General features: G+C 63.6%; 1 protein-coding gene across 1 annotated transcript; it reads left to right on the forward strand.

Annotated features, from left to right (window-relative positions):
* Positions 1-4660: 4660 nt before the first annotated feature.
* On the forward strand, positions 4661-10204 carry Klhdc7a (kelch domain containing 7A). The gene is made up of 3 exons (XM_048352092.1): positions 4661-4919; positions 7716-8103; positions 8224-10204. The coding sequence occupies exons 1-3, from the start codon at positions 4661-4663 to the stop codon at positions 10118-10120; spliced, it is 2544 nt and encodes an 847-aa protein (XP_048208049.1). The 3' UTR covers positions 10121-10204.
* The last annotated feature ends 324 nt before the right edge of the window (positions 10205-10528 follow it).

The raw sequence follows: 10528 nt of genomic DNA on the forward strand, positions 1-10528 counted from the left end.
CCCCAAGCGATGTCAATTCCGTTGTCTCTGAGTGGCCAAGGACTCCTGGTTTTGCTTGGTAGCGAGCCACTGGCAATCACCGCTTCTTTTATTCCAATCATAATTCCTAATGGTAACTCTCCTCACACACTGCACATTATATAAGGCTAGAGAAAGAGATGACTATAGGGTTCAGTGTGTTTGACAAGCTCAGGGGCCTGAGTTTCTTCTTTTAATATGGTTTTTAGACATTTTTTTAAAAAATTATCATTAAGTAGTTATACAAAGAGGTTTCTATTCAAGTCAGTTTATGAATACAGAGCCTCTTGATCAATGTCATCCCTCTGGCAGCTCTGGTGCCTCCCCCTCCTCCTCCTCCCCCTCCTCTTGCTCTCCCTCCTCCTCTTCCCTCTCCCACCCCTCCCTTCCTGCTCCTCTCCCTCCTCCCCTACTTCTTCTCTTCCCTCTTGCCCTTCCATTCTCTCCTGGCACCCCCATCTTCTCTCCCTCACCCCCTCCAGCCCATTCTTTCCCCTGCTCCCCCTCTTCCCCTTGGCCTCCTTCCCGCCCTTCCCCTTCTCTCCCTCCTCCCCCTGCTCCTTCTCCTTAACTCTGCACATTGAGGCCTCAGGCTCAGGTCCAGAGCAAGACAAACAAGAAAAACTGGGTTCCCTAGGCTGTCCTGGGGTGCTGGCCACCCTCCTGCCCGCCTTCAGCTCTGTGGGGGGAGGAGGGGGGAGGCAGCCGCCTGGTGCCTAGGCTGAGCCCAGACTTCGGGCCTTAGGCTGCCATGGGGCCGCAGTTACCTCTGAGTTCCCCCTTCTCCCTCTGAGCCTCAGTTTCCCCACCTAGGAGAACCTGCTGGTTCAGGTGAGGCGGGCTCTCTCCTGTGTGAAGCTGGTGGAGGGGCGATGAGTGGAGTCCCACCTGGAGTCGCTTGCCATGGAGCAGGGCCAGCAGGGAGGGGCACGGTGGCTGGGTTTGTGCCTCCTGCAGGGCAGGGCCCTGGGCCTGTCTTCCAGGGCCGGGCTGGGCTGGCAGATGGCCACCCTTGCTCTGTGTGGGGCTGTTTGTCCCAGCTTGCATGGGCTCGGCTCTCACGCAGCATGGAAGGCTAGGACCGCGGGATCTCTGAAGACGCCATGGCTCCCCCTGCCTGGAAACCCAGGGAGGCCTGGGCTCTGCCTCCCTCCAGCTCGCTCTAGGGTGCGCTGCCCTGCTCCCGGCTCTCCGAGAGCAACAGAGGAGCCAGCGGCCTCCTCCCCAGCCATGCAGCTGTGCGTGAAACGAGACCCTTTACAGACAGCCCTAAGCCAGAGCTGGCACGCCATCTTTAAACCAGGGGATGGGGACGGGGAATACAGATGGCAAAGAATGGTGCTGGGGGGGGGGCAGGACGCGGATGGAGAATCACTGGTTCTGCTCGCCCCACTCCACACTGGAGCCCCTGCTCCCACACTTTCCTCCCACATCCTGGTGACTGCCGATTGCGGATAGCACCGGGCCTAGCTTGGTCTGGGATGTTCCAAACTAGGGAAGGTCTTCCTTGGTTCTTCTGTCCATCTTTGTCTGCGGCTACCTTCGTTGGACCCAGAACTTCACTACGCTAGTCTCTTTTGCTTTGGTTATTGTTCAGGTAAGATCTTATTATTAATAATTATTTTCTAGGGCCATCCTCCTACAAATGCCTCCCATAGAGCTGAGATTGCAGGTACTATGGTCAGCTTTGCTACTGAGAAGAAATCTTGTCCTGGAGTGCCATTTACTCCTCTCCTGCTTCCCCCGCTCCCTCCTTCTGCCCTCCCCATCCTTGGCTCAGGCTCTGGAAACCTCCTCGCCTGCAGCCTCCTCTCTTTCAGCCTCCTTCCTTGCACACGTTGCATGAAGGCTGCCTCAGCCCCATAGCCAATGCACCCCCACCCCAGGCTCCCAGCCTCTGGGCCAGGGCGGGGTGTCACTCACTACCGAGGGGTCAGGAGAAGGTCCCTGCTTCTCTCCTTGCTGAGGGCCTCCTGGGACACAGGAGGCTATGACAGCTTATACAAGCTCCAGTCTTGCTGGGCCCATTTGACAGGTAAAGGAATAAAGGCTACGAACCACAATGCAGCGTTTTCTTGACTCATCTGAACAGGAAACCCTCTCTCATCCCCATGAGCCAATCAGACCCAGACTCCCTAAGACTCCCTGAACACAACTTAGTTCCCGGGGTCCTGGAGCCTCCTAGAATTCCCACATGGCATCTTGCATGCACGCACACTTTTCCAGCGAGAGTCCATCTTTCCAGTGCATGCTTGGAGATGTGTAAGTGGTAAGGACCTGCCCTGGCCCTGGATCTGACCCTAGCCCTGGCCCTGGCCCTGACCTTGACGATGGCTCTGGCTCTGACCCTGATCCTGACCCTGGTTCTGGCCCTGGCCTTGGATCTGACCCTAACCCTGACCCTGGCTCTGGCCCTGGCCCTGGCTCTAGCCCTGGCCCTGGCTCTGGCCCTGACTCTGGGTCTGGCTCTGACCCTGACCCTGACCCTGGCTCTGGCTTTGGCCCTGGCTCTGACCCTGACCCTGACCCTGGCTCTGGCTTTGGCCTTGGCTCTGACCCTGGCTCTGGCCCTGGCCCTGGCTCTGGCTCTGGCCATGACCCTGGCCCTGACCCTGGCTCTGGCTCTGACCCTGGCTCTGGCCCTGGCCCTGGCTCTAGCCCTGGCCCTGGCCCTGACCCTGGCCCTGACCCTGGCCCTGGCTCTGGCCCTGGCCCTGGATCTGACTCTGGCCCTGGCCCTGGCCCTGACCCTGACCCTGGCTCTGACTCTGGCTCTGGCTCTGACTCTGTCTCTGGCTCTGGCTCTGGCCCTGGCTCTGGCTCAGGCTCTGACCCTGACCCTGGCCCTGGTCCTGGCCCTGGCCCTGGATCTGACCCTAACCCTGACCCTGGCTCTGGCCCTGGCCCTGGCTCTGACCCTGACCCTGGCCCTGGTCCTGGCCCTGGCCCTGGCCCTGGATCTGACCCTAACCCTGACCCTGGCTCTGGCCCTGGCCCTGGATCTGACCCTAACCCTGACCCTGGCTCTGGCCCTGGCCCTGGCCCTAGCCCTGGCCCTGGCTCTGGCCCTGACTCTGGGTCTGGCTCGGACCCTGACCCTGACCCTGGCTCTGGCTTTGGCCCTGGCTCTGACCCTGACCCTGACCCTGGCTCTGGCCCTGGCCTTGGATCTGACCCTAACCCTTACCCTGGCTCTGGCCCTGACCCTGGCTCTGGCCCTGGCCCTGGCTCCAGCCCTAGCCCTGGCCCTGACCCTGGCCCTGGCTCTGGCCCTGGCCCTGACCCTGACCCTGGCTTGAGGCTCCAAGCACTGGGCACGGTGTTGACCTGGGGTTTTATAAACATGAGGCTCGTAGCGGCGATGTGGGAAGGAGCGCCGTGCGTGGAAGAAATGGGCCGTGTGACAGCGGGGACAGGAGGACAGTAACGGGACGAGCTTGGCTGGAGCAGAACGGGTGTACGGGAGCGGTGACAGATGAGGCCGGGGCTTCAAGGGGACCTTGGAGAACTGGCCCAGGCAGTTAGATGTGATTGGAGAGGCCACGGGGAGCCACGCTGTCAGCCAGTGGCAGCGGGGGGGACAAGCTTTACGAGTTTGCAGCCAGCAGAAAATTGCACAGAGAAGAGTCTCGATGCCGCCCTGCTGGAAACAAGGCCTTCGCTCTGTGCGCTCGCTGCAGCTCACACCCAGGTCCGCGGGGTCTTCGTCCCCTGTGACCTCGGACAAGGCCGCCTGTGGCGGGGCTTCTCTCTGTAAACAGGAGTAGCTAGCCAACCTGCTCGGGGAGGAGGGGATGACTCGTCTAAGTGTTCATCTGGACGGGCATGATGCTCACGCCTGTAATCCCAGCTACTCAGGAGGCTGAGATCTGAGGGTCGTGGTTCAAAGCCAGCCAGGGCAGGAAAGTCCATGAGAGTCCTATCTCCAACAAACCACCAAAAAGCCCGAAGTGGAGCTGTGGCTCAAATGGTAGCTCGCCGGCCTTGAGCAAAAAAACAAAGCTCAGAGACCAGGTCCAGGCCCTGAGCTCAAGCCTCAGTACTGGGTGCAAAGACAAGGTCATCAGGAGAGGGAGAGGGGCTCCTGAGGAAGTGTGCCCATACGCCCCCAAACAACCAAGTGTGAGGAGGGAACGAGTGGAGTCTACGCCAGACCCAGCCACGTGCATAGGTCCTAGGCTGTGTGTGTGTGTGTGTGTGTGTGTGTGTGAAAATGCTCCCCAGCTCCATGGTCTTCTCTTCGCCCCTCTCTACCCACCCTTCTCCTCCACAAGGGCCCACACCCCCTTCCCAGGATTCCACTCACTCACAGGGCCTCCCCTGTCACCTTTGGCCGTGGAAAACAGACCTGGGTGGCCCCACACCCACAGGGCGGGCTCCCGGGCTGGGTGGAATGCAAAGCTACTGGTTCTGAGACGAGCCTGTGGGTTTGCATGGCACGCACGGCCCCTCCCCCAGCCCGCGAGGGGGGGGGGGCTCTCCATTCACCCTGACACGCGGGGAGACCAGCCAGCGGGCACTTCCGCAGAGACCGATATCGTCTTCCAATTATCTTTGAATTTCGCTGCTGTCTCCGTTTGTTCACTTCACATTCTCCAGAGACCGGGGTGGTGGTGGTGGGGTGGTGGAGGGGGGGTAATCTATGGGATTCCTGTGTGACATTCACCTGCAGATGGAGTTAGACCTCAGCGTGGAGCCGAACCCCGTTCCTGACGCTCTGCGAGGTCACGGCTTCCTCTTGCACCCAGAGTTCCTGCTCCTCTCGCTTCAGATGGGGCCCCAGGGGAGTCTAGACACAGCCAGAGGTCACCAGGAGTCTCTCATGGACAAACCAACCCATCCCAAACGAAACCCCAACCACCTAGGCCAACGCCCTGCCCTGGTCCCCACCCCAAGCCCAGGTACTGGACACATAAATACAACCACAGGCCCACTGAAGTCACCCTAAAGCTGCTCACCCTGCCTCTGCCAGTCCCCTCCCAAAACACAATAAAGACACCCCCCCCCCCCCACCATACCTCCTGGCTGCCTTCTTCTTTCCTGGGGATAAAGTCTTTCTTGTCCCCTGACTTGATGGATCCTCCTACCCTGGTAACAACAACGCGTGTGTTTCCACTCCCGTTGGGGGCGCCTCTGAGGGCTGGGGCTGGCAGGAGGGCAGGTGCAGCGGGTCTGGCGGGGGGTGGGGGGGGGAACCCCGTGGCTGGCTGATTGGCAAAGGCCCCTCCTGACCGACACCAGGCAAAGTCATGGCCACCCAAGTGCCAGGCCAGGACTCAAATCAGCGCTGCCTGCTTCCTGCCCGCCCAGTCCCCATCCGGAGGCCTCTGGGCTTTCCCATGTTCTCCCTCCCATTGTCTTCCTCATCCCGGCTCTGTCCCCACCCAGACCAGGGCCGAGAACCGTGGTTAGGAACCCACACCTGCCAGCCGCCGCCGCCTTCTCGGCCCCGGGAAACGGGAGCAGGGTCAACAGCGCCCTCTGCAGGTGGCTGGGAACACAGCGCCGGGCTTCACTCCCTTGGTGGGAAGCAACCCCCCACCCCCCTGCCCACCCCGGCCACCCCAACCCCAGGCTGAACAGGAATTTACAGCCAGCGGCAGAAAAAGCCAACTGACTTTTCATTCTGAAGCCCTCTAAAGGCTCCCAAGCTGCCTTCACAACGGAGGTTCCCTGGGACTCACCCCAAAGCGGGTTGGTTGGATGATCTTGGGAGGCAGCTTGGAGACGACATTTCCAACAGCGCCCCAACCCCATCCTTGAACCTCTCAGAGTGACAATCGCTGTTTCGGTCGGTCCTGATGCACAGAAAGAGGGGCAAAGGGTCCGCCACTCGCGGGTCGCGGCAGGCCCAGCCTCCGAGGCTGGCTTTCGCGAGAGTCACACACGCGGGTGGACGCCTTCGAGCTGGAGAACTCAAGAGTGTTCAAGTGGGCAAACTGGAGGGGCACAGGAGGGCCGAGAAGTGAGGACACCTGTGCTGCGTCGCCAAGTGTGTGTGTGGGGGGGAGCTGTGAGCGGCCATGACCCTTCCCCACACCCCCCACCCCCCCACCCCCAGGCCCCAGCTTCCCTCTGCCCCGGGCTCCGTCCACGCCGGACACTGCCCCGCCTGTGAACACCGGGGTCCCTCGTCAGCCTCAGGGGTCAGAGCGTGGCCGCTCAGTCACCGCCCTCGGGGCCCCGGGGCCCCAGCCGAGGACAGAGAGACGCTGAGGACAGTGTCTCCTCAGGGATGAAGGTGTGAGTAAGGAGGAGAAGGATCTGGATGGAGAGCTGGTCTGGGGGGATGGAGGTTCTGGGACAGAGGCCCGGTGGGGGGGGAGGGGGGCTGGCTTTGGAGGAATTTTAACGGTTGGGGGCCACTAGGAAGGACAAGGGAGCGCCTGGGCCCCTAAGCCAGCAAAGCCCAGCACACTAAGTAGCATCCGGGAAGCGGATTCGAAAGGGTAAACTGAGGCTGGCACCTCGGTAGTCAGAGTATGGAGGGAGGAGCTTCTCCAAGCCCTCCGAGCTAAGTCCCTGCTGCCTCCTTGGCAGGATTCAGAGGTGGAGGGAGAGACCACCCAGACGCGCACCTTGGCGCTGAGACCCCGGGCCGCAGGGCCAGCCTCTCCCTGTACTGGGCCAGGGGGCCAGGGGCATGGGGGTCCCTTACCTGCCAAGCTGAGGGCAGTGAGAGTTAGAGACCCCTGTATGGGGGGCGGGGGGGGCGGAACCCTTACACAGTCAGAGGCGGAGCAGCATGGTTTCCCTGAGCGCGATGCTTTGCGTGTTAAACCACTGTGTCTGGTGAGGCCCAGGGCCTGTTTCCCCCACTTTCAGATTGAGATATGGCCCAGAGAGGCAAAAGCACTGGCCTAGTGCCACACAGCCCATAAGTGGCAGAGAGCTAGGGAGCTTGGGTCCAGGGCCCACAGCCCCGGCCGTCTGGGGCTTGAGTGAGTGGGCTGCGGGGGCCAGGCTGGGGTGCCCACTTCTGCCTCTCGCCCTGTCAGGTTGTCCCATGGGGCGGGGTGGCGGACCCTGCGCCTTGCCCCTGTGTAGGCCGTAACACACCGTCTTCCCTCAGACCGTGTCAGCGTGAGAAGCTGGGTTGGCTTCTCTGAAGCGTGATACTCGGGGAAGGGCGGCAGGGGTGGTAGCGGCTGCGGGGGGGGGGGGGGGGGAGAGGGAGGGCAGCCCAGCCTCCCACCTGCAGCTTCCCTATTCAATGCCTTCTGTGAGGCCGAGACCCATCCTCCCCCCAACACCTGCGATGGCTCCACCGGGCCCACGGCCCGCCACGCCCAAGCTTGCCAGGCCAGGCAGCCCGGCAGGTGGATTTGCAAGAGAAAACAAAGCACCCACAAAGAACAGCCGTGCATTTCCTGGCAACGGGGAGGCTGTGTGACTTGAGAGCCCCCCCCCCACCTCTTCTAGCCGCAGCTGGACACCCCTAGCGGCCCCTACAGCTGCCCCTGGCCACTCCAGCTCAGCCCTGGGCAGAACTTTCCATCCCCCTAGGAAGGACGGAAGGAGGCCGTCCCCTGAGAGCTGCCATCCCTCACCCCAGCTCAAAGTCACCTTTGCTCCACTCCTCAGCTGGCCAGCCCAAGCCAGCCCGGGCTTCCCTTCCACGCAGCTGGCAGGCTCTGGGAGCTGCTCCCCATTGGGCAATCATTAATCGGATTCTTGACATTCCTCGGCCTGAGCAGCATGCTCCCCTCCGGAGCCCGGAGCCCGGGCCCAGGACAGCCATTTGGACATGCCGCTCACCAGCAGGGTGCTGCTGTCCGCCGCGGCGCTGCTCCTGCTGACGGCGGCCTATCGGCTGTACAAGTCTAGGCCTGCCCCGGCCCCACCGGGGGGTGGGAGCGCCCAGGCCAAGGCCAAGGAGGAAGTGGAGGGCTCAGGGCAGCCTGCCCTCCGGGAGCCTTCCCCCCCAGGGCCCCCACGGCGGAGGCTGAGATGCCGGCGGGCCAGCAAAGAGGCAGGAGCTGCCCTGGACTGCAGTTCAGAAGATCGGGGACACCCCCATGTCCTGGCTGTGGGAGCCACTTCCAGAGGCCTGTGCCCTGAGAGGAGAAGCGAGGAGGAGGAGGAGGAGGAAGAGGAGGAGGAGGAGGAGGAGGAGGAGGAGGAGGAGGAGGAGGAGGAGATGGAGGAGGAGGAGGAGGAGGAGGAGGAGGAGGAGGAGATGGAGGAGGAGGAGGAGGAGGAGGGGGACGGACAGCACCCCAGTTCTGAACAGGTGCCTCCCTCCTGTTGCACTAAGGAACCCGGAACAGCTGCTGGCGGGAAGCCCAGCCTTCTCCACCACCCCTATCTGGGCAGTGAACCCACAAAGTCTGCAGCTGACCGGACGGTGACCGGGGGTGGAGAGCCCGTTCCGTGGCTGCATGGGGAGTGCCGGGAGCCACCGGAAGCAGCGGAGCTGGGGCCCCCCAGCCGCTGGATGGCCCCCACGGCCGAGTGCGGTGACATGGACCAGGCCTGGGTCTTCACCCGTGTGACCGGCGCCAGCAGGACAGAGCCCGGGACCCTCCAGGCTGACTCGGACATGGCACTGGCCGTCCACCACCCCGAGGGAGCCACCGACGCCTCCTACACCTTCTCGTCCACGGCCCGGGTCCGAGTTCAGGATAGCCTCATCCTGGAGGCGGAGGGCAAGGGGCCCCCGCTGAGGGGCAAGATATACGACTACTACGTCCAGTCTACGTCCCAGGCTGTGTCCAGGCCGGCCCCCAGCACAGCAGCCCCGCCCGGAGCTCCAGCCCCTGGACCAGCACCAGGGCCCCTGGGCACCGAGGCCCAAGCCGCCCCCAGGGAGGACGCGCCGGGGGCCTCGGCCTCCTCCTCCGTCCGAGGCTTCGGCCGGAAGGTGAGTCTCCTGCAGATCGCAGACAACCCAGAACTCCAGCTCCAGCCCGACAGCTTCGGGATCCCCACCGGAGCCCCCCAGGACCCAAGTCCCCCGGCCAGCCCAGCCGGGAGCGACGGAGACTCCCCCGTGAGGCTCGTGGCCGGGACCAACTTCGTCCACGTGCCGCTGGGCGCCGCCTCGGCCCCACAGGTCCGCCTGGATCTGGGGAATTGCTCCGAGGTGCTGGCGTTGGCCAAGCGGCAGAACTCGGAGGCCCTGAAGGAGGCGGCGTTCAAGGTCATGAGCGACAACTACCTCCACGTGCTGCGCAGCCCGCACATCTACGGGCAGCTGAGCGGGGCCGAGCGGGAGCTCATCCTGCAGCGCCGTCTCCGGGGCCGCCGGTGCCTGGTGGTGGCGGACGTGTGTCCCCAGGAGGACAGCGGCCGCCTCTTCTCCTACGACGACGCGGCCGACGCCTGGCACCCCCTGGCCCGGCTGCCCCCCGAGGCCGTGTCCCGGGGCTGCGCCGTGTGTAGCCTCTTCAATTACCTGTTCGTGGTGTCCGGGTGCCGAGGGCCGGCGCCCTCCAACCGCGTCTTCTGTTACAACCCCCTGACGGGCATCTGGAGCGAGGCCGGCCCCCTGAACCAGGCGCGGCCCCGCTGCAGGCTGGTGGCCCTGGACGGGCACCTGTACGCCATCGGGGGCGAGTGCCTGAGCACGGTGGAGCGCTACGACCCCCGGCTGGACCGCTGGACCTTCGCCCCTCCGCTGCCCAGCGACACGTTCGCCCTGGCGCACACGGGCACCGCGTGCGGCCGGGAGATCTTCCTCACGGGCGGCAGCCTGCGGTACCTGCTGCTCCGCTTCTCGGCGCGGGAGCAGCGCTGGCGGGCCGGCCCCGCGGGGGGCGGCCGGGACCGCACGGCCGAGATGGCGGCCGTGGACGGCTTCCTCTACCGCTTCGACTTCCACCGCGGCCTGGGCATCAGCGTGTACCGGTGCAGCGCCAGCACCCGCCTGTGGTACGAGTGCGCGTCCTACCGGACCCCGGACCCGGCCGCCTTCCGGTGCGCGGTGGTGGGCGAGCGCATCTACTGCGTCGGCCGCCGGGGGGTGCTCTGCTTCCTGGCCGACCACGTCGCGCCCAGGTTTGTGCCCCGGGAGCTGCAGGCCTTCCCAGACCCGCAGGGCATCCTCCTGCCCACCGTCCTGACCTTGCCAGCCCCCCACGCGCCTCAGACCGCGGTCTAGCTGCCCCTCCCTGCTGGGCTTCTCACGAAAGAGGGGAGTCGGCGCTCACCCCCGGGCCTTGCCATCACTCCCTGGTCATTTCAGGAATTTGTCCACCGAGAGAGGAATAGTCACCCCACCTCGGTCACGGGGTGCTGGGTTTCAGACGAGGAACATCTCAGATGGAAATGGGAAGGGGTAGCCGGGGGAGTCACTGGTGGCTCCCACCTGTCATCCCGGCTACTCCGGAGGCTGAGAGCTGGGGATCAAGGATCGGAGTGAGCCCAGGCAGGAGCGTCTGCGAGACTCTTGCCTCCAATGAGCCACCGGAAAGCCAGAAGTGGCGCCGTGGCCCAAGTGGTAGAGTGCTAGCCTTGAGTAAAGTCCTGGTGCTGGCACAAAACAATAATTAAAGTTAAAAATAATAGA

Source organism: Perognathus longimembris, chromosome 7 (assembly GCF_023159225.1).
Source record: "Perognathus longimembris pacificus isolate PPM17 chromosome 7, ASM2315922v1, whole genome shotgun sequence".
Classification (NCBI taxonomy): Eukaryota; Metazoa; Chordata; class Mammalia; order Rodentia; family Heteromyidae; genus Perognathus; species Perognathus longimembris.

Coding starts and splice junctions, on each gene's coding strand:
- Klhdc7a (XM_048352092.1), top strand. CDS start 4,661: ATGGGATTCCTGTGTGACATTCACCTGCAGATGGAGTTAGACCTCAGC. Junction 4,920..7,715: donor GGTCCCCACCCCAAGCCCAG/GTACTGGACACA, acceptor CGGCCTGAGCAG/CATGCTCCCCTCCGGAGCCC. Junction 8,104..8,223: donor AGAAGCGAGGAGGAGGAGGA/GGAGGAAGAGGA, acceptor GGAGGAGGAGGG/GGACGGACAGCACCCCAGTT.